Here is a 24,828-nt window from a genome sequence, read left to right as displayed (position 1 = left end):
TTTCAAAAGTGAAAAAAAGTTTTTTTTAATACAGATTAAATGTTTACACAGCCATGTTGTTCCATAAGAAATTAAAATTCGGGGCAAAAAACCAACCATAATAGGAAAACCTTTTAAAGTAGAAATTGGAACAGTGTTCTATTATTACTTTATGCACAAAGCCATTGGATATCTTTGGGCCAGTCTTAGTCCTAAGGTGAAAACAAAGGCAGAGCATTCTAAAGATGTTGGGTAGAAAACCACAGGGATTTTTCATATGGCATCTAGGAGTCAAGACTGACTCAATACACAAAGCATTTGTTTATTAAATTCTCTATTTTTCTAAATGTTTTTAAAAAGTAACTTTTGATTTCATGACAGAATTCATACTTTATTTCCAAAATTCAAGTTCTTGAATCTTAAACTTAAACAATATTGACAAGGCTAAGAGCTAAATATTAGCCACAAATCCATGAGAAGCTTTAGCTGAGCAAAATACTGTCTATATCAGCATTTCCTAAGCATAATTTGTTCAAAAAGTGAATTTCATATTGGCTGGACGGGAAGTACAGTCAACAAATGTGGAAGGCAATAAATGAAGGAAGCTGGGCTATATTAGGAGTAAGGACAATTTAAGGCAGCTCTTTGTATTTTAATCAGTTTTTATTTTAAAAATTAAGAATAAGATTTGCAGTTAATCCCTAATCTTAAGAATACAGAATTGTTGACACACCTGGTTCAATTTTTCAAGAAATCCAGTTAACAGAAATATAGAGCTCTCAAAAAAAGAGAGGGACAGGGCCTCTACAAATAGAACTGAATTTGACTGTAAGTCAAAAATTAACTTACTACACTATCAAATGAACTTAGGGAGGGAGGAAATGAGGGAGGTTTTCAAAAGAAAATAATCATTTTTCTTGGTTTCACTTCATCTTTGGCTTCAACAGGAATATAGCTGAGTACATAAAATCCACAAAAGAGGGTGTTAATCTGGCTAGAGAGTGCCCAACAGAGAGACTAAGGAGGCCTTTTTGATAGCTCTGTTTCACAGATGAAAATAGGGTAAGAGTAGATTGATTGCAACTTTGTTGTTAGTATAGATATGCCTCATTCAACTTATCTCTGAAACTAATATTTGAATACCAAGACTGCAGAAAATACAATTTCTTCACAAGAAAACAGAACCTCTCCATTTTAAGGTATTTTGATGTAATAGGTATATATTAGGAGCAATTCTCCTTTAAAGAAACTCTCTTTTCTCTTTAACTACATTCTCATCGATTAATGTACATGACACAGTATTATATTACATCTTGCACCAGCCTTAAATCTCACTACTGTTACAATGATAAAATAATTCAGTCCTGCTTCAAAAACGTGTCAGGAATCAAGAATAGCACTGGGTAAATAAATAAATGAACAAACAAAAACAGCACAGTCAAATTCTATTTGAAGTAGAATGACAAGATATCAAATATTACTCATCTCTATTTCAATGTTTTAACAAAACAGATATGCTTTTCTAGTCACTAAGCAGATGATGAATCATAAAAATGAAATAAATAACTCCAAGTTCAAGGCAAACTTAACTAGTCAGCAGCCGATGAAAAATAATTTTACCCTCTTTATCCTCATTTCTCCTTGATCCATTACGTTTCTGACCTTGGAGAGGAAAAAAAAGGGGGATAATAATAACTAACAAGTAGGTCGGAGACAATTCAGTCTGCAAATGAAGAATTCTTAAGCAGAGCAATATTTTAAAAAGTCACCTCTTTTCTTTTCATTTTAAAATTGATTTCAGCAAGAATTCTGATAGATCAATGACCTCAGAAATTTTAAGCAGGTAATACACACTAATCTTTTTTCACTATGACTACCTTTTCAAGTGGCAGAGAAAGCAATCCATTTCTACTTCATTCCCTGTTCAGGTGCAGACATTTTCCTTTTCTTTCAAAGCAGACTGTATAATGTTATTTGGTTAGCATTGTTAGATAAAGAAAATACTTCAATAATTATAAATTTAAAAATGGCTGAAAACATTCCTACAGAGGTAACCCAGTGAACAGGCCTATCACTTACATTTTATAATAATAATCCTTTAGTTAATATTTTACAGAATTCTATTAGAGCAGAAGTCTCCAATCTGTGAGGTGAGGCTCACTACCAGGCTGTGGCCTCTTCACAACCGGGTGATGTGAGTGGCAGGCCAGCATGTGCCGGAGCTTGCAACTCCACTGACACAGGCAGCAGGCGCCAATGCTCACAGCCCCACTTGCATGAGTGGTGAACACGCATATGTACCTGCCCCTCACATAAAACCATCCCCTCTTTCCCCCTTTCCCCCTCTCACGCTGGACTGCCAACTGGGAAAGGTTGGGAAATACTGTATCAGAGGGAGAAACAGAGGCTAGACTTCATTAATTTGCCACTTAAAACATTGAATGAGAAACATAAAAAAAGGGTGCTGAGCTAGTCCATGCCCAATGCAAAATATTGCAGATCTTTTGATCCATATACAGAATGAAACATGACTACTTTGTACCAGGTGGGCTAAAATGTGACTGATCTGGAATAATTTATTGTGAGGGAGAGGCAGAAAGAAGTCAAGACTAGGAAGGCATTAAGAAAATTGAGGGATGACAGGCTGGAAAGATATATTAGGGATGGGAGGTTCAATATTGGTAGGATATGTTGCACCGGAAATCTGATTCTTAGTGCTGATTTCATTGCAGTAAAGAAGAGGGGCATACATTATGCACTGCGGCAACAGAAAGCAAGGAAGAAAGAAAAAATAAAATAATTTAGAACTTTCAGAAAGCTATATTTTATTCCAAGTTAAAAATAGTTTTCAATTTTACACATCCAATATGAAACTTTGTTCTAATGCAAAACTAGCAGACCTGAAATTTTATTTGATGAAATTAGGAGAATATTTAGGGGCTTGGAGCATTCAGAGGGCAGAAATATAGTACTTGCCTGCAGCCATGTAGCTTTGGAGAAAAATGTAGCTACTTCAAAGAGTTGTAGACAGTAATATGTTTGCTTCCACTTATGCAACAAAGCAGCTTTTCTGAATTATTCCTGAACTGTTGTCCAGAGATTAACAGAATTCTTAACATGACTACATAAGATTTTCAAATTCTTATTTTTCTTAATTGCATGTTCTCCTTTCCCCCCATTTGTCCTCTTTTCAACTTATCTGTGTAGTTCTTTTCTATTCAGATACCTAGTAACCTTAGATAAGGCCTTTCTAAAGTTGCACCCATTGTCAGAGATTCAACTAATTGCTGCTTGGAAGAAGGTTCTGGATTGAATTCCTGCACCTGGCAGAGAAGAGCAGATGAAGGGAAATAATAATTTTATTTCCTAGAATAAACTGCCAAATGCTTTGGAGGGGTGGCTAGTAAGAAATCTAATTAATAAATAAATTGGTTTGGTTTGTTAACCTTTTTTGTCTTATATTTTAATAATCGCTAGCTGCGTTAAGTATTTACTTGAACAAAAATGGCCTGATTCATACTAAATAAAATGTGCTGGAAAATTTGCATAAAAATACGACTCCTGGGCATGTCTATGGTACAAATAAAATACGAACACCAGGAGAGTATAAATATAAAAATATACTTTACTAAAAGCTGCCAAGCTTTCGTTTGGAAACTCCAAACATCATCAGGGCTAAGGAGCCAGTAAACAATGATGACTTAAATGGGTTTTGCCGGCATCTGCACCCGGCTCATGGACCGCGTCACCGGTCCCGGCCGGTTAATTAGTGTTCCAGATGTTTCTTTATTACTCTCCTTACGCTTCCTTCTATGGTTCTTCCGGATCATTCCTTCCACTATCTCATTACTGGTATTCATCTCCTCCACCACCCCTTTATCCTTATTTCCTTCCATAGCACTGACCCTCCTCCCCTTTTTGTTTTCATTCTCCACCCTGGGGGCATCTGTTTCTCCTCTATCAGTGTTACAAGCTTCCCTGGGCTCACCGACGCTCCCCCACACACACGCTTTTCCCAATCCCTGCTCCACACCCTTTCTTCTCACTCTTCCACTGTCATGAGTAACTTTCATATGGGTGTTACATATTTGGGGGTCTATGCCCTCCTCCTCTGTCCTGGCAATCTTCGTGTCGACAGTTCTCCACCGTTCCATTTGTTTGCTGCGTGATCGGGTGCTTACCCCGTCTCTCAATTCATCCCTCCTCCCTATCGCACGCTCTTCCCCATTGCTGATAAGAACGGTATTCAGGCGGACACCAGGTCTCCAGATCTCTGCATTCTGATTCCCCGCATTCTCACTCCCCTCTTCTGTGCTCGTCTTTGGGGGGACTTCAAAGTGTTCGTCCCGGGAGGGGGCTGTATTGTTGGTGGGGTTATTTCTTGTCTGCAGGGAATCCAGGCAGAATTCCGTGTCTCTCCCTTTCACCGTATGCCTAGGCAATCGAGCCATGCTTTCGTTCTTCTTCTCCCCTCTACCCACAGAGTCAGGCTGCAGGCTCCTCATGCTGGATCTTCCACACTCTCCACAGTTGTTGTTAAGTTCTGGGGGTGGGGGTCTATCATGATGATATTGGGGGAGGGGGAGGTCTTCCATCGATGGATGATTACGTGTGTTTGACAGTGGTAGCCTCCTCAGACGTTCATTAGAGTGGTATTGGTGTTGATTGGGCGAAACGGGGGTGTCCCTGGAGTGTAGAGGGTTGGCCAAAGTTCCATCTATCTGTTCAGGATGGAGGCCACTAAGGGAGGCCGGCTATTGAAAGAGGGGTGGCATTCCAACAAAGATGCGGTTAATCGTCACATTGACTCACATCCAGCTCAACAAGCATTGAGGAAATGGGATTTTAAACACCATGCCAATTATTATAAGCGGCCTGAACAATGCTTGCACAGCTGTAAACGTGACGGGATACCTGGCCTCCATCCTGAACAGCCTGACGCTGTGGGTAGAGGGGAGAAGAAGAACGAAAGCATGGCTCGATTGCCTAGGCATACGGTGAAAGGGAGAGACACGGAATTCTGCCTGGATTCCCTGCAGACAAGGAATACCCCCACCAACAATACAGCCCCCTCCCGGCACGAACACTTTGAAGTCCCCCCAAAGACGAGCACAGAAGAGGGGAGTGAGAACGCAGGGAATCAGAATGCAGAGATCTGGAGACCTGGTGTCCGCCTGAATACCGTTCCTATCAGCAATGGGGAAGAGCGTGCGATAGGGAGGAGGGATGAATTGAGAGACGGGGTAAGCACCCGATCACGATCACGCAGCAAACAAATGGAACGGTGGAGAACTGTCGACACGAAGATTGCCAGGACAGAGGAGGAGGGCATAGACCCCCAAATATGTAACACCCGTATGAAAGTTACTCATGACAGTGGAAGAGTGAGAAGAAAGGGTGTGGAGCAGGGATTGGGAAAAGCGTGTGTGGGGGGGAGCGTCTGTGAGCCCAGGGAAGCTTGTAACACTGATAGAGGAGAAACAGATGCCCCCAGGGTGGAGAATGAAAACAAAAAGGGGAGGAGGGTCAGTGCTATGGAAGGAAATAAGGATAAAGGGGTGGTGGAGGAGATGAATACCAGTAATGAGATAGTGGAAGGAATGATCCGGAAGAACCATAGAAGGAAGCGTAAGGAGAGTAATAAAGAAACATCTGGAACACTAATTAACCGGCCGGGACCGGTGACGCGGTCCATGAGCCGGGTGCAGATGCCGGCAAAACCCATTTAAGTCATCATTGTTTACTGGCTCCTTAGCCCTGATGATGTTTGGAGTTTCCAAACGAAAGCTTGGCAGCTTTTAGTAAAGTATATTTTTATATTTATACTCTCCTGGTGTTCGTATTTTATTTGTACCATAGACATGCCCAGGAGTCGTATTTTTATGCAAATTTTCCATATATATATATATGATATATATATAGATATATATATATATATATATATATATATATATATATATATATATATATATATATATATATATATAGATAATAATGCTAAAAATATGAACCCTGGGAGTATTCATATCAAGAAATAAAATGAACACCAGGGTAGTAAAACTATAAAAGTTTAATTAAAAAGCGCCAAGCTTTCGCCGTCCCTGCCGGCATCATCAGGGCTAGAACGCCAGAAAGTGTGAGAGTTTTTTATAGGCAAGTCAGAGTCTGCGCCCGGCTCCTCGATCTCGTCACCGGGCCTAATTGATTCAACTGCGCTTGATTGGTTTGTTTCTTCCTATTCCTCTTAGTTACGTGTGTGTTGTCGTCTCTCCTCCTTTCTTTCGATTCTGGGATGGGTGGGATAACTCCCCTACCGTTCAAATTATCTCTGTTCCTCAACCCATCCTCCCCATCAGGTTTGAGTGGTAATGTACACTTCCCCTTCCTTTCCCAATCATCGTCCGCTCGGCTGTTCTTTTTGCGATAGCCTTCTCTTTTGACTTTAGTACTTTCTCCTCCCATCCAACTGTCATCCGGGCAATCCTGTAAGTCGTTCTGAGTTGGCTGCGATATGCCGGTAATCTGGGGCAGGTTGATGGATTGTTTGTCTACTGGGGGGGCGGTCCCCTGGCTGTGATTACATTCAGCCGTCTTACTCCTCCTCCCCCTTCCCTGAGCCTCCTGTGTTCCTTTCACACGCGTTATAATTCGGAGGCTCAGTCTGGGAGAGGTAGTGAAATTACGATCTTCTCGAGTGCATATGTGTATATTTATATAATAAATATAAAGATAAACTATGCACACATAAAATAAAACTGCAGGCCAAAAATTAAATCACAATCCGTAAAAAGTATTTTTCTACAGTTTTTAACATACAGTTTTTCATTATCTACTAAAGCAGGGGTTTCAAATTTTCAGGCTCTGTTAAAAATAAAGTCCTGGAATCCCTGATCAAGAGGATAGAATTTCTGAATGTCAGCTGACCAGCTCCACCACTTTTGCTACATCTTAGAAAAAAAAATCCTATAATCCAAGCCATTATGATAGGAATTAAGAGTTGAATGTGTTGCAATTTTTTTCTGAGCTCTATACACAGAGAATTTTTTAAATTCTTTTAAAACTTTTCTTAGGAAAAAAAGAAACCTCCAAAGAGATTGGAGGAGGGGTGAAATCTCTGTGAGAGGCTAAAGTAAAAAAATACCCCATTGCAACAATTGTTCAAAAGTCGTTCAAATAAAAGTAGTATAATCAGGGCTTTTTTTCTCATAGAACGCCCAGAACAGAGTTCCGGCACCTTTTTTGGATGGAACCTTGTAGGGTAGGCAAGGCAAGTTGTATGACGTGTGTGAGTTCCAGCACCTTTTTTTTTTTTTACAAAAAAAGCACTGAGTATAATATACAGTAAAAATGTCAGTGTATGCTAACTTAGTCACAATAAAATTACTGTATTATTTGGCTCTTCCTTTTCCCGTAGACTGCTACCAGTTATATGGATAAAGAATTCATAAACATTTAACTACAGATCATTATTTTTCATAAACTGGTGACTATTATTACTTTAAAGTAAGCCAACATGAAATGATAAATTATGTAACTGGCTTGTATTACTCTAAACTAATTCTCAATTAGTGCCAAAAATAAATTGTGGTAAACTCAAAATGAAATCAGACATTTCCAAAATGTTCCTAGCCACATGGCAAAAGCAAAAGTATGGAGAAGTTTACAAGCCCAGAATGAAGCTAAATTCTTTCCTATATTATAGCATTAATCATAACTTAGCTATACATTTAAATGTGTTATTTTTATTACTACAGATAAATATGGCTATCTCAATATTTTATCATTTATCAAACTTAACTTATTTTTAAAGCAATATATCTTCTTATCAGTATGCATTTCATAATAAACTTACGTTAATGTAAAGCCTTGAACAAATACATTTCTGCAATGAACAGCATTAATACAAATACATTTGGGTATAATTAATGACCAGAAAAAATATCCACTAACACTCGATCTACTGAGCATTAATTCTAAGAAACTATCCAACAACTGGGCTTGAAAATATTCATAAAATGAAAGCAGATATATTAAGTTTCTGAATTGCATTTATTGATAACTTTTATGATTGTCAAGGAGAAAACTCACCTCACTAAGTGCAGAACGACAATATTTTCCATTTAGTTCAGCTACTTCCTCCAATCAGAAAATTTAAGCAAAACGTTGGCTTCTTTAGAGATTCTTGGCTAATAGCACTACATGGTATCAAACCAACAGAATTATGAAATAGTCATGGAAACATATGAAAATATTAATCACATGTTGTTTAAATATAATTTAAAATCTCTTACTGAGGTCAAAAATGAATTACCGGTATTTCACAGGATTTGATTTCATACTGTATTTAAAATATAATTATATTCATTTTCTCATACTATTTTTCGCTTTTGCTGCTCATTATAACCTATTGTATGAAATACTAAAAAAAAGCTAACTAGTGAATTATTTTTATGGTGAAAATATCCAGCATAGCTAAAATTATAAGTAACAAGGAAAAAATAATGTTTCTGCTTATAAACAAAAATGTAATTTGCTATATTTCTGAATGAACATCATAGGCAGACTCCTTGAAAGCCAAAGCAGTGTACTCTCCAGGAAAAAAGTAATATTTTGACCTGAAATATTGAAAATACAATAATTTATGAGCATTTCAAACTACACTACACAAATTGGAAAATGTATAGGCAATTTAAAATGTTCATTCAACCATGAAAATGTCCAAAACTGGTCATTAGTAAAAACAGTTAATTTATTTAATACTCTTAGAGCAATCCATACAAGACATTGAATTTTTTTACTACTATGACAACATAACTCTATCAAGTCTCTGATCCTGCTGCTAAGAATTTCTTCTTCAAATGACCATCGTCCTACTGAATTCCAGAGCCACTACTTTACCTAGTTATAAAATTATATATTTGATATTCAGATTTTGCTGATCATTTAATAACAAATTTCCATCTTGATATATTATTCTGTAGCCTTTTCTTAAATTTCCTCAGTATTTTTTTAAATAGCAAAATACATTAGTGCAAATTTAACATTATCCAATTATTAATCATTGTTAATACGGTATCTGTAAATCATTATACACTGCAACAAGCAAAGAGTTGGGACTTTTGAAACTGAAGCTGTTCTTAAATCCAACAGTGTAGTTTAAATGTTGCTAATAGCATCACTGTTCCTCACATATCTTTTTAATATTCTCTCAAAGTATTCTGAAAACTTACCTCCATTACCTCAGAAAAGAGAGAAGAGAAACATTTCATATCTCCTGAATAACAGTTGGGATTATCACACAGCTGTTCTAAGGCTTATAATGTATAATACACTCCCTTTTTGTCTTTCCTATTTCTTGGTGTTACTAAAGGCTATCAACAATCCTTCTATATTTTTTTTTTATATCATTCTAAACATTTTATGGATCTCAGCAGTCCCTCATAATCCAGTACTGGCTTTCAGCACAAATTTATCTCTTCCAATCACATCCTTAAATAAGTAAATCAAAATGTCTTCCTGCCTTTGGTTACTCAAAAGTTGTTCTGATATAAGAAGCCCCAGCAGAGTGAATAAGAAACTACCATCTATTTGAATATACTATTTTTCTTATTTCAAACTACCAAATTTCTATAATCCTCTGGATTTTCATCTGTTTGTTTTATATCATTTTTATTTTGCAGATTATATCTTACAGTGAACTTCTTTCAAAAATATTATTTACAATGGACTAAAGCTAATATTGCTATCAAAAAGCATTCCCACTCATTGTAAGACTTTTTCCAATTTATAACAAAAGAACATTGCATGACAGCAGTATCAGAAGCTGTGTTCTGTTACACAACTTCTTTAAGAGACACAGTATTTTCGTTATACAAAAGTATTCATACTATCATAAATCCCAATGCATTGTGGTATTCCATGGTAAGAAGTCTTCTATTAATTCCTCTGCCAAATTCTTAGAACTTTTTCTTCCCCAGTGACAATCCTTTCCATCCAAGCCAGTGTTCCTATTAAATAAAGCAATTCTGCAAGCTAGAGTTATTTGGAAAGTAGTTCTATAATGTTTAGCTTATCTAATTCACAAGAGAAAAATATTTGACTGCATTGCACTAAAGCTTATCATAAATATACTAATCTGCCATTCTTAAATAAATTTGATTGGTAATTAACTTGGAGAGGAAAACACACACCACCAATGTGCTACTAAGTGAAACAAAATTGAGAGCACAAGCACACAAAGCATCAAATAATTCAATTTCTGAAGCCATACAAACTCAGTTCTGGAAACAATCACTCAACTCACTGTCACTTCCATGACATTTTTTTTTATGCGTGATCCTTGTCACATACATTACTGATTTGCTCCTGAGTTCTTTTCAGTCTTTGCAATTCGGGTGTGTCAGTAACAATGCTGAAACCTCTTCCTTTGCTTTCTTCAAAATCTCGCTTGTATTTGACCTATAAATAAGAAAAAGAGAGACAGGGCAAGACATTATAAACTGACTTCTTTGCTTCAAGGTAATTTTAAGTATGAATACAGTGAAAGAATTGCAAGAGTTTTAATCAACAAACACCTTCAATTTTCATCATGCAGAGGTAGTTATTTCAAAATTATAACCAACAGCAAGGTGGATGGTTTCAATTACAGTTGCAATGAGTACACCAATGGAAGACCTGAAAGATCACATTTCTTCATCTTCAAGAAAATTGATCTATCAGGTTGCTAAAAATTGACATCAATTTTTTAAAAAATCTGCCAAAGAGATTATATTGCATAAAATAAGTGGAAATAACTCCTGACAATATTTTCCACTCTTCTTATTCCTTTTTAAATATCCCATATTCACAATTTTGGAGAACTGACTGAAGAGGAAGTATAATGGCAGTAATGGAGAAGAGGAAAACAGAAAATGAAGAAGTCCCAAAAGATCTAAAAGTATAAAACCTGAATACCAAAGGCTTTACATGACAAGGGGAGCAACTGAAATGTCCGCCAGACCAGAACAGCCTAGCCAATACCATCCAACATCTTGAGTGAGGCCCAGACACTGGCAGCAGAAGGAAATCCCAAGTGTGTCTCAGGAACTTGCACAATTGGTCATCAACAACCAAGAGACGACAGGCAAGTTCAGAAAAGTCCAGCAGCACTGCTAAATCTTTTCCAAAAGAGATTGGACATTAACAAAGGCTTAGGTGCGAAAGAAAAAAATAGTCCAAAACATGGGTGCTAATAGAGCTTTATGGAAAGTACCTCTAAAGTACCTCATATTAGTAAAAGCCTTCCAAGAAGGCCTGCGTCAAGTGACCAACTCAGATGGACTTAGGCTGACAAGCAATGGTAAGGCAAGGTGAGTTGGAGGAGGGTTGGCATTAGCCTGAAAACCTGGAGAAGGACAAGGTTAAACAAAAACTAACTAAAGCAAAATATTGTATACAATAGGGTAAAAAGTGTGTATATGGAATGGAGATCTACAAAGTAATATTATAAATTAGATTGAATATAATATAAGATAGAGAAAAATAGAAATTAGAGAATTTCTAGAAATAAGGAAAATAAAGTTTAAGCCTTCCGCTTGCGAAGAAAACTTTCTTATATTTTTCTCATAATAATCCCAACTGAAGAAAATTGTTTTGCCTCTAGGCTGATTCTGTCCTTCCCCCCCCCCCTCAAATAGGACTTTTGCACAGTCTCTTGCTCTCTTGTTCCCCAATGATGCTCGGGCTAGAAAAGGTTGTCAATTACTGTCCAGCTAAATTCAAAAAGAAATAAATGACTGACAGTACTGTGTTGTTGAGCAAAATGATGTCAATGAAATAAATCAAAAGAGATCTATAATATATATATGCATCCATATTAATATCAATGCTTGTCTGAGGAAGAATAAACAAGTTCAGTAAATGAAATAATCCATGGTAAGAGAAGAAAGGAAATTTTGGAGAAATCTAATGTAAGTTAGACTTCTTTTTTTCTCTGCATTCCAATATTATTTGGATACTATTTACAAACAGATTGACTTTTTATCAGTTCTTCCTCTCTTCTCACAGACTGATAGTTAGAAGAAGAACACATTTGGTGTTAGATTTACACTAAGTGCTATCGCTTTTTATCAACCATCTGGTGTCAGTGAACCCCTGGTGAGGAGCATTGAAACTAAAAGACACCAAAATTCTATTATTTTGTTTTAAAGAAGGCAAAAGAAAATGCAATCATCAAAATGAAAAGAAACGTGAAACAACAGAGATTGACAGAAAAGGGGGTGATGTTTCTTACATTTATGAGATTAAAATGACAGAATTTTAGTTCATGATTTAATAAAATTTAGATTTTAGATATAAAGAAATTTGCAACTAAAAAGAAAAAATAACCAATTTTAAATCAAACATTCATTCTCTTAAAGAAATAGTAATACCAAAATAAAAGAAATGATATGATTTAGTATTTGACACAATTGACACAACCTAATCATATCACTTCCATGGTGACATCATGCACCATATATGAAGCATCCAATTTATTTATTTAAAGATTTTATGTAGCCACCAATATTAATATATAATTCTAGACATCCAGCAATCTATTTAATTGATAGATAGATAGATAGACAGACAGACAGACAGACAGACAGACAGACAGACAGACAGATAGATCTCCATAAATATGGTTAAAATAATCCCCAAAAAGAAAAGTGAGACAGCACATAACAAATTAACAGAACACACACAGACAAACTCTGCACCAAGTGGAAGATCAAACAGGTTACTGGCAAACTTAGCAGACAACTTTGTCTCCCAAAAAGTAGAGAAGGGAACTAGGGTATTAGCCATTTTGGACCTCCAAGGTCCCTTCCAACATCATCATCATCATCATTATTATTATTATTATTAAGGTTTTGAAGCCACAGGAACCCTGAGAGGAAGTGATCATGCAATATTGGAATTCAACATTATGGAAGCACAAGCAATAGAACACAGTCAAACTAGAGCAGACATGTCAAACACAAGGCCCGGGGCCCGGATTTCATGTGGCCCGCGAAGCCATCCTGGAAAGAGTGAAGGAACGGCCCCCTTTGCCTTGGCCCTGGCCAGGAGCCAATGTACAATTTTGTGGTGGCCATCTATCCTGAAAAGCATTCAGTCTTAGCTCCATAAGCCCCCCCTCCCCGCAGGCCTGAGAGGAACAGTGAGGCTCCTCCAGTGGATTATGCCTTGGCACTTGCCCTGGTTCCACCCCCTTCTGCCAGAGACCTTCAGATCTATCCCACTCCTGCCCAGGCCCCCACAGGCACCCTTGACGTGAACGATATAGAGTTGGCCATGCCCACCCAGTAAGCCACACCCACTCCATCCACACCCACCCAGTAGGCCACACCCTCCCTGGCCACACCTACCCAGCCCCCTGAGAGCAACTGCAATGCTGATGCAGCCCTCAATGAAATTGAGTTTGACACCCATGAACTAGAGTCTTGGACTTCAAGAGAGCTAATTTCAATAAACTTAGAGAGGGCTTGGGAAGGATTCCATGGATGAGAATCCTCAAGGGGAAAACAACTCAAGAAGCTTGGGAAATTTTGAAAAATGAGATAATAAAAGCACAGTCTAGCACAATACCAACAAAGAGGAAAAATAACAGCTCTCAAAAGAAACCAGCATGGCTGCATAAAGAACTCTCTGACAAATTGAAAGATAAAAAGGACAAGTATAGAAAGTGGAAAGAGGGGCACATAACTAAGTCAGAATATCAGCAAATAGCCCGAGCCTGCAAAGACAAAGTGAGGAAAGCCAAGACTCAAAATGAAGTAAGGCTTGCAACCAAAGTCAAAAATAACAAAAAAAGTTTCTTTCAAGCTGTAAAAAACAAGAAAAAAGTGAAGAAAATGATTGGTCCATTAGTGGGTGAAAGTGACAAGAAGGTGACAAGCAACAGGGAGAAAGCAGAACTATTTAACTAGTTTTTTGCATCTGTCTTTACACAAAGACAGACCAACCTATCAAAAATAGTGCCACAAAAAACAGAATAGAAACGCAGATTAAGATAGGCAAGAAAATGGTAAGTGAGCACCTGTCCAGCCTAGACGAATTCAAATCACCAGGACCAGATGGATTACACTCCAAGGTTCACAAGGAACTGGCAGATGTGATCTCAGAACCACTGAACTATATTTTTCAAAGATCCTGGAGCACAGGGGAACTATCAGAGGACTGGAAAAGAGCTGATGTAGTTCCCATCTTCAAAAAAGGAAAACAAATGGACCCAGGAAATTACAGACCTATCAGCCTGACCTCAATACCTGGGAAGATCCTGGAAAAGATAATCAAACAACAAATCAGTGAACACCTAAAGGCAAACAAAGTCATTACTAAAAGCCAACATGAGTTTGTCAAAAATAGATCATGCCAGATAAATCTTATTGCATTCTTTGAGCAAGTGACAAAATTAGTGGATCAGAGGAATGCTGTGGACATAATTTACTTGGACTTCAGTAAGGCATTTGATAAAGTAGATAACAACCTACTACTTGACAAGATAGAAAAATGTGAGGTAGACAGCATCATCACCAGATGGATCCGTAGCTGGCTGGCCAGCCGTACTCAGTCTGTGGTTTTCAATGGAACCACATCTACATGAAGGGAAGTGTGTAATGGGGTGCCCCAGAGCTCTATTCTGGGCCCAGTGCTCTTCAACATCTTCATCAATAATTTGGACGAGGGGATAAATGGGGAACTCATCACATTTGTAGACGACACCAAGCTGGCAGGAATAGCTAACCCTCCAGAAGACAGGCTTAAGATACAGAAGACTCTGGACAGACTTGAATACTGGGCACTATCTAACAAAATGAAATTCAATGGTGAAAAAAGCAAGGTTCTACATTTAGGCAAGAAAAAACAAATGTACAGGTATAGTATAGGGGATACCTTGCTCAATAGTTGTAACTGTGAGAGGGAGTGCTAGTGGACAATCATCTAAATATGAGCTAGCAATGTGCTGCAGCTGCCAAAAAGGCCAACACAGTGCTAGGCTGCATTAACAGAGGGATAGAATCGAGATCACGTGAAGTGTTAATACCACTTTACAATGCCTTGGTAAGGCCACACTTGGAATACTGCATCCAGTTTTGATCACTGCGATGTAAAAAAGATGTTGAGACTCTGGAAAAAGTACAGAGAAGAGCAACAAAGATGATTAGGGGACTGGAGGCTAAAGCATGTAAGGAACGGCTGCTGGAATTGGGTATGTCTAGTTTAATGAAGAGAAGGACGAGGGGGGACATGATAGCAGTGTTCCAATATCTCAGGGGCTGCCACAAAGAAGAGGGAGTCAAGCTATTTTCCAAAGCGCCTAAAGGCAGGACAAGAAGCAACAGGTGGAAACTAAGCAAAGAGAGAAGCAACCTAGAACTAAGGAGAAACTTCCCGACAGTTAGAACAATTAATCAGTGGAACAACCTGCCTCTAGAAGCTGTGAATGCTCCAACACTGGAAGTTTTTAAGAAGAGACTGGACAGCCATTTGTCCGAAATGGCATAGAGTTTTCTGCCTGAGCAGATGACCTCCAAGGTCCCTTCCAACTTTACTACTACCATTATTATTATTATTATTATTATTATTATTATTATTATTATTACTATTATTACTATTATCGATCATTGCACAGTCAGCCAGATGTTCAGACTGGATTTGGCATTTTGTCTACCTATCGAGTCCTTACCCAGGACCTGGGATAGGCAGATGTGGATGTTTGAAGGTATTACAGATATCGTCGCAGGATGGAAGCAGTTCCTAGTAAGGCCGCCTTTTGCAATTGACTAATAGCGAATTTGTCAATGCCAATGGTGTTCAAGTGGTGCTCCAGTTGTTTTGGAATTGTACCCAAGGAGCCTATGACTATTGGTACTACCCTTGCTTGCTTTTGCCACAGTCTTTCTATTTCTATTTGTAGGTCTTTGTATTTTGTTATCTTCTCCCGTTCTTTCTCTTCTATTCTGCTATCTCCAGGCACTGCCACATCCACTATCCAGACTTTTTTGTCTTTCTTATCGACAATTGTTAAGTCTGGGGTGTTATGTTGCAGGTGCTTGTCTGTTTGAATTCTGAAGTCCCAGAGCAGTTTAATTTTATCATTTTCTATGACTTTCTCTATTTTATGATCCCACCAGTTTTTGCTTACAGGCAAATGATATTTTTTGCAGATCTTCCAATGCACCATTGTTGCTACTTTGTCATGCCGCTGCTTGTAATCAGTCTGTGCAATCTTCTTGCAACAGCTTACCAAGTGGTCCACTGTTTCTTCAGCTTCTTTGCATAGGCGGCACTTACTGTCTGTTGCTGTCTTCTCAATTTTGACTTTGTATGCATTTGTCCTTAAGGCTTGGTCTTCTGCAGCCAGAATTAGTCCCTCGGTCTCTTTCTTCAATTTTCCTGCTCTTAGCCATTGCCAGGTTTTATTATTATCTGCTTTCCCAGCTATTTTTTTCATGTATTGGCCATGTAGTGCTTTGTCTTCCCATGCCTCTATTCTGTTCTTCATTTGGTCTTTCTTGTAGGCCAGTTTGGTCTCTCCAGTAGTTAGTAAGCCTTCCTGATATACTAATTTCAGTGCATCTTCATCATTGTTCTTCAGATATTCTTCCAAAGCCATTTTTTCTTCTTCAACCATCTGATGTACTTGTAGCATTCCACGCCCACCTATTTGCCTTGGTAGATAAAGTCTATCAATGTCACTGCGTGGATGAAGGGCATGATTCATTGTCATTATTTTTCTGGTCTGCCTATCCATTGCTTTTAGTTCTGCTTGAGTCCAGTCCACTATTCCAGCTGTGTACCTAATGACTGGGATTGCCCAGGTGTTGATTGCCTTTATGGTATTTCCTCCATTGAGTTTGGATTTTAAGATCTTCTTCACTCTCTTGATGTATTCACCTCTAATCTTTTTCTTGACTTCAGTGTGCTTGATGTTGTCAGCTTGAAGGATACCCAAGTATTTGTAGTACTCTTCCTCATCCAGACTCTTAATGTTATTTTCGTGGGGCATCTTGATTCCTTCAGTTTTCACTATTTTTCCTTGTTTGATAGTAAGTGTGGCACATTTGTCCAAGCCAAACTCCATTACAATATCTTGGCTATATATACGGACAGTGTTGAGCAGCGATTCTATTTCAGATGATGTTTTTCCATACAGCTTCAGATCATCCATATAAAGGAGGTGGGATAGTCTGGCAGATGTTTTTGATGTTTGATAGCCATGTCCTGAGTTATTCAGTATTGTTGACAGAGGAAACAGTGCAATAACAAATAGTAATGGTGATAATGAATCTCCTTGAAATATTCCTCTCTTGATATTAACCTCTCCCAGCTTTCTCACCATTGATCTGCAACTGTGTCTTCCATTGTGCCATCGATCTTTGCACAAATTTTCTGATGTTTCTACTGACTCCTGTTATTTCTAGGCACTTTATTATCCAATCATGTGGCAGAGAGTCAAATGCCTTTTTGTAGTCAATCCATGCCACATTCAGGTTGGTCTTCCTTCTCTTGCAGTTTTCCAAGATCATTTTGTCTATTAGGAGTTGATCTTTTGTTCCTCTGCTATTGGGGCGGTTTCCTTTCTGCTCAGGTGGAAAGAGATTGTTTTCAACTAGATGCTGTTGCACTGCATCAGCTACTACACCAGTTAGTAATTTGAAAGTTGTTGGTAAGCAGGTAATTGGCCTGTAGTTACCTGGTGTTGCCCCTTTTGCTGGATTTTTCATTATTAGGTAGGTTTTCCCAGTTGTTAGCCACTTTTCAATTTCTCCTCCTTGTAGTATATTGTTGAACTGTTTGGCAATGAGTGGGTGTATAACAGTTAGATGTTTCAACCAAAACCCATGCAGTTCATCTTCACCTGGTGCTGACCAATTTTTGATTTTCTTTGCTCTTTTTTCTACCATTTTTGTTGTTATTACTAGTTCTTTCATTTCAACTTCTGTTTTATTTGCATCCACCTCTTTTAACCAAGCCGCATCCTTGTTGTATTTCTTTGGGTTATCCCATATCTGCTTCCAGAACTGCACTGTTTCTTCCTTGTCAGGTACTGACTGATTCCTTGCAGTTTCTCCATTGATGGATTGGTAGAAACGTTTCTGATTGGATTGAAATTGGAGGTTCTGCCTATAGTTTGCAATTCGAGCTTCATATCTACTGATTTTCCTGGCTATAGCTGTTATTTGTTGCTTTATTATTTCCAGTGCTTCCTTGATCTTCCTTGTTTCTAAGTGGTATTTCTTGATTAGGTATTCTTTGGTCTTCTTGTTCTTCAGCTTCTTTTCTTTCATCTGTTCTAGCTTGCTTGCATGTGATCTTAACTTGCTGATCTTATTTTCTAGTCTAACCTTCCATTTTTCTGGTGCACTGTTTGTTTGTTTTTCTTCTTTGTTGATTTTGCATCCCAGGTATTCTGTTATAACTGCAGCTGTGCTGTACATATTTGGTTTTTGCTTATAATTGATATTGCAATATTTGCATCTTTTAATGCTTGTGCTAGCTGTTTCTTTGGAACAAGCTTCAATGCAGGTAGCCTTATTCTGTTGTTTTTGTGCTGTTCTAGATGCTCAGTTATTCTTTGTTTCAATTCTTTTATTTCTTTAGTTAGAGGGTTTTGTTCTTCCTGAGGTAGAGGTGCCTGGTTTCCAAATGAGAACAGTTGTATATCTCTGCTAGATTCCTTCACTTCCAACTCCCCCTGGTTTGCCTCTACATTCTGAATTACTTCTGGTAAGGCTTTGATTTCTTTGCCCTGGGTAAACCTTTGCAGTTCGTCCAATTCTGTTTCTGTGAATACTTTATTTCGTGTTATAAATCGGCGTTGATCTGCTAGTCTCTGTTCTGTTATTTCTGATTCTGGATGTTGTTCTTTCCAGAACTGGTGCATTCGTTTTAGATATCCTCTTCTTGTTGGACTTGATCTGTAGTAACAGATCATTATTTCTTTGTTTTCCATCACTGTGTATCTGCGACGGGTAAACACCTTTTCTTCCAGTAGTTCTGCAGCTCCTGGCCCTGGTTGCTCAGCCAACAGTCCTGAGTCCTGTAACCCATTTTTCACCAGATATCCAGGAACTCCAATATCTAGTGCGGACCTTGTTAACCCGGGCGACGTCCGAGCCGGTATGGCATTCTGAAATTTACGTCTCACCATATTTTTTATGGGAGAGACACTCTTTGTCTGACTCCTCTGATGAGACCTGTCCAGTATGGTTGAACCTCTGGCATAGCTCTCATCTTCCTCAGAGTACACAAGCCCCACAACCACGTCAAGGTAAATTAATTATTATTATTATTATTATTATTATTATTATTATTATTATTATTATTATTATATATGGATCATCGCACAGTCAGCCAGATGTTCAGACTGGATTTGGCATTTTGTCTACCTATCGAGTCCTTACCCAGGACCTGGGATAGGCAGATGTGGATGTTTGATGGTATTACAGGTATCGTCGCAGGATGGAAGCAGTTCCTAATAAGGCCACCTTTTGCAATTGACTAATAGCGAATTTGTCAATGCCAATGGTGTTCAAGTGGTGCTCCAGTTGTTTTGGGATTGCACCCAAGGAGCCTATTACTATTGGTACTACCCTTGCTTGCTTTTGCCACAGTCTTTCTATTCTATTTGTAGGTCTTTGTATTTTGTTATCTTCTCCAGTTCTTTCTCTTCTATTCTGCTATCTCCAGGCACTGCCACGTCCACTATCCAGACTTTTTTGTCTTTCTTATCGACAATTGTTAAGTCTGGGGTGTTATGTTGCAGGTGCTTGTCTGTTTGAATTCTGAAGTCCCAGAGCAGTTTAATTTTATCATTTTCTATGACTTTCTCTATTTTATGATCCCACCAGTTTTTGCTTACAGGCAAATGATATTTTTTGCAGATCTTCCAATGCACCATTGTTGCTACTTTGTCATGCCGCTGCTTGTAATCAGTCTGTGCAATCTTCTTGCAACAGCTTACCAAGTGGTCCACTGTTTCTTCAGCTTCTTTGCATAGGCGGCACTTACTGTCTGTTGCTGTCTTCTCAATTTTGACTTTGTATGCATTTGTCCTTAAGGCTTGGTCTTGTGCAGCCAGAATTAGTCCCTCGGTCTCTTTCTTCAATTTTCCTGCTCTTAGCCATTGCCAGGTTTTATTATTATCTGCTTTCCCAGCTATTTTTTTCATGTATTGGCCATGTAGTGCTTTGTCTTCCCATGCCTCTATTCTGTTCTTCATTTGGTCTTTCTTGTAGGCCAGTTTGGTCTCTCCAGTAGTTAGTAAGCCTTCCTGATATACTAATTTCAGTGCATCTTCATCATTGTTCTTCAGATATTCTTCCAAAGCCATTTTTTCTTCTTCAACCATCTGATGTACTTGTAGCATTCCACGCCCACCTATTTGCCTTGGTAGATAAAGTCTATCAATGTCACTGCGTGGATGAAGGGCATGATTCATTGTCATTATTTTTCTGGTCTGCCTATCCATTGCTTTTAGTTCTGCTTGAGTCCAGTCCACTATTCCAGCTGTGTACCTAATGACTGGGATTGCCCAGGTGTTGATTGCCTTTTTGGTATTTCCTCCATTGAGTTTGGATTTTAAGATCTTCTTCACTCTCTTGATGTATTCACCTCTAATCTTTTTCTTGACTTCAGTGTGCTTGATGTTGTCAGCTTGAAGGATACCCAAGTATTTGTAGTACTCTTCCTCATCCAGACTCTTAATGTTCTTTTCATGGGGCATCTTGATTCCTTCAGTTTTCATTATTTTTCCTTATTTGATAGTAAGTGTGGCACATTTGTCCAAGCCAAACTCCATTACAATATCTTGGCTATATATACGGACAGTGTTGAGTAGCGATTCTATTTCAGATGATGTTTTTCCATACAGCTTCAGATCATCCATGTAAAGGAGGTGGGATAGTCTAGCAGATGTTTTTGATGTTTGATAGCCATGTCCTGAGTTATTCAGTATTGTTGACAGAGGAAACATTTGTCCTTAAGGCTTGGTCTTGTTGTTGTAGTTGTTGTTGTTATTGTTGTTGTTGTTATTATTATTATTATTATGGATCATCGCACAGTCAGCCAGATGTTCAGACTGGATTTGGCATTTTGTCTACCTATTGAGTGCTTACCCAGGACCTGGGATAGGCAGATGTGGATGTTTGATGGTATTACAGATATCGTCGCAGGATGGAAGCATTTCCTAGTAAGGCCGCCTTTTGCAATTGACTAATAGCGAATTTGTTGTTGTTGTTGTTGTTGTTGTTGTTGTTGTTATTATTATTATTATTATTATTATTATTATTATTATTAAGTCCCCTGACACCCGTTCCCTAACATCCATGTTAGGTCTTAATGGCCTTTATAACAGATACTAATGATACTAGTTATATTACAATAGTACAAATATGTGTAGATGCCCCCTAAACCCAAATCCAACATTTTTATTACATTAGAATGTTAAAATATAATAATTATTTGTAAATATTCTTATAATACACCCAAATAGAAAATTACTTTCTCTCCTGTTTAGCTTAAAATAAATTACCAGATTTTTAATTATAGGATGTAGTAGGTACTACTGTATTGTAACAAATGCTATCTGAAATAGCTTGGGTAAAATGGTAATTTATAATATTGTCCATATTCAAACCTAAATGTCAACTATCTTAATGAAAAGTTATGCATAAACAGATTGGACACCACTTGGAATGAAGAAAATATGAGAAATGTAAGTATTATCTCCACCAGTTCATAATCAGGAGAGGGTCCCGAATAATATACATCTATAAGAATTAATATATAATCTAGACTCTAGCCTACATTTCTACAATCAAAAGTTTTTAAATATAGAGTTCTCATATACAGCTGTGAATATGGAAAACTACATATGTTCACTGAACCATATAAGTGATTACCTCATAAGGTGGCTAGTCATTATAATCATACACAGGTACCAAAATTTAAAAAATGAATATTTTCTATAAAATATATAGAACATGTCGAAAGAATATTTAGAAAAAGTAATCCCTATTTTTTAATAGTGAATTTTCTTATTTTTCCAGTTCAATTACATCATCTTTCCTACCCTTTTATATATTTTGTCTCCTTAGAGTTTTTTATGTCAAAAACACCACCTTGATTCACACTTCACTGTTTTCAAATTTCTATTTTCATATCAGGATTTCAGATAACACCTGAATATTTTCACACCAGTGAATGTGTGGATTAAATGCTGTGGTCTTTTCATTAATCATCTGACTCTCAGTGGACGAGTGACTTATCATTTACAACCCTGAAACCTAAATGCTAAATCAGAAGTGCATGAAAGCATCAATTTCATAATACACTATGACTACTCTATTTGGGCTGCAAAAACTCAGATGATCAATAAACAGCAACAAAGAGTTGGAGCTTTCTATATCCTTTCTATGCTATTAAGTAGTTGTCTGAAATTTTGCAAAATATAGAAAAAACCCTTCTAAAGAAGGGGAAATTAAACACTGATTAAAAAACCAAAAAAATCATTCAGCTTTGATTTTGAATAAACAAATGTATACTTTGTATTTTTACAGGAGCAAAAGATTATTTAGTATAAGCTATTTAAAAAAAATACATTATGAATAAGAAAAAGAACAAAGCAAATTTGACTCACATATTCGTCCAAACTTCTCTTGTTGTATTTAGTGAATATATGTAACCAGGCTGACCATTTAATCATTTACCTTACTTTATTCTATATTGTGTGAATGCCTTTAAATACTCATACAACTTAATAGAATAAAGTAGGGGGGGAATTATATAGCTATTCTTCCTCTCTTTAGTAATTTCATTCATTACATGGATGGAGAGAAGAAGGAAATGATTTTCAAAACTGATGGTCATACAAATTTGGTAGAATAACTAATACCAAGATAACAATACATTTTAAAATGGCTTGTAAATAACAGAGTAACCAGTTGACACAATTCTTGCAATCTATTAAATTGATTGTGTAAATAAGCTGTGGCAAATTATTATTTTGGCCACCTATTCAAATGTAATATATATTACATATATAAACTATGCAATCATCAACATAGCTAACGATTGTTGAACCATTTTTTTTCAAACAATGTATGAAAAGGTCAACGTTTTGCAATCCCCAAGAAAGAAAGAAAAAATATTTTGGGGCATCTGAAGGATATGTTATTGTCTCCCATAATTTCTGGGATTCTAAACCTTTCATATGAAAATTGTGTTTGATGAGTGATTGGAATGGTGTAGTATCCCCACAATTACCGTAGCTAGAACATCTGAGAAGAAAATTAAATATTTAGATAAGTTATTGAAGGTTTCTTTTTTCTTTGATCCAATAGCATTAGTTAACACATGGAAACAAAAAAATGGTAATTTCAGTAATTCAAGATGTTATTAGCCTTACTGATCAGGAAGATTAATGTTTCTTGGAATTAGCTATCAGCTGATTTAAATTGTTAAGTCTTGGTCAAGGGAGTTCTATCTGCAATCAGTAATGAGAACCAGGAATTCAATAAGTATTCTTATTAATAAATAATAAACAAAATATAACAAACAAAATATAGAGGTGATCATATCTTTGAGTTGTTAGGGGACATTTTAAGATAAGAAAATAGGAACAATTAAAGCTTGTATTTGAGATTTTTTTTAAAAAAGAACCATCATCTTCAAATAACCCTTCATGCCAATGGAAATTAATAATCAGTAATAATTTAATTATTAATTAAATAAGTAATCAGGGATCATTTTAAAAATTATCTTTGATTAGTCTTAATGTACAAAAAATAATGCAAAGATTACCTGACTTTGTAATTCACTTTGCTGTTTTAGTCGAATATTTTCAGGTGTATCTGCCACTGTAGTAAAGGACTGTTTTGGGTAGTGTCTGGAACAAAATAATAATAACAACAACAACAATAATAATAATAATAACAACAACAGTAGTAGTAGTAGTAGTAGTAGTAGTAGTAGTAGTAGTAGTAGTAATTTATAACTGACTGATAACTTATTTGTTACTAGCCTGGTTCTGGCTCATTATAATAATTTAACGAGATTAGTGATTGTACTTATTTTCAAATTCTAAAGCCTAGCATCTTCACAACCAAAATACCCTTATTTATTCACAGTTGTATTATTCTTTTTCTTTAATAAATTCTTCTTTCAAACCAAAAAATAAAAAATGAAAGCAGAGAATAGTGTTTCTTTGTTAGAAAGCGTTTGTGATACTATTAGTGTTTCTCTTCTTTATTTCTAAATTCCTCTTATCACACTATTTTTGTTTAAATTCTTTTTAGGTACATTTTCTTCTCAAAATTATTCCAAAACATATATGTTTGACCTGTTCATAAGAGCTTCCTGAAGTATAAGTATCTTGCATGGTTTTTGTGGATGTAATAATTTCATATATAGCATTTTTACCAATTACAGTGATACCTTGGTACATAACTGCTTTGAAACTCATCAAATTTGGTACTCAATGCATTTTGATGTGAAAATTTTGTCCCAGTACTCATCCTTTGTTTGTACTTGAAGCACAAGCTAGAACTTGTCCGTGTCAGCTGGATTGTGACTCTGACTCACTACATTATTCCTTATGGGATAAAAAATTCTGGTACTCAGCACATTTCCCAAAGCCAAATAATGATGAGTACTGAGGCACCACTATATCTAAAAACTCTTGACTAATCAATTAACGATCAATTTTTAGGAATAAATATCCAAAGGACTCTCAGTCTCTTACACATGGTAGCCCACCATAATTTTTTAAGATACCGTCATCACTCAGTTTTATAAATGAGCAATTTTTGAAAACAATTATGA

At 36.9% G+C, this 24,828-nt stretch overlaps 1 protein-coding gene across 2 annotated transcripts in view; it reads right to left on the bottom strand.

Annotated features, from left to right (window-relative positions):
• The window catches only part of NEBL (nebulette), a 241,640-nt gene that overhangs the window by 115,892 nt on the left and 100,920 nt on the right, over positions 1-24,828 (bottom strand). For both annotated transcript variants that reach the window (XM_039331499.1, XM_039331498.1), the window contains exons 3-4: positions 23,809-23,893; positions 10,330-10,437 (exon numbers count right to left, since the gene is read on the bottom strand). In XM_039331499.1, coding sequence (XP_039187433.1) covers positions 10,330-10,437; positions 23,809-23,893 — 193 coding nt within the window. The remainder of the gene's footprint in view (positions 1-10,329; positions 10,438-23,808; positions 23,894-24,828) is intronic.

This window comes from Crotalus tigris, unplaced genomic scaffold, assembly GCF_016545835.1.
Source record: "Crotalus tigris isolate CLP2741 ecotype Arizona unplaced genomic scaffold, ASM1654583v1 scf7180000024437.13266115, whole genome shotgun sequence".
Taxonomy (NCBI): domain Eukaryota; kingdom Metazoa; phylum Chordata; class Lepidosauria; order Squamata; family Viperidae; genus Crotalus; species Crotalus tigris.
Note: the sequence above shows the minus strand (reverse complement) of the source record. Positions and strands in the feature narration are given on the sequence as shown.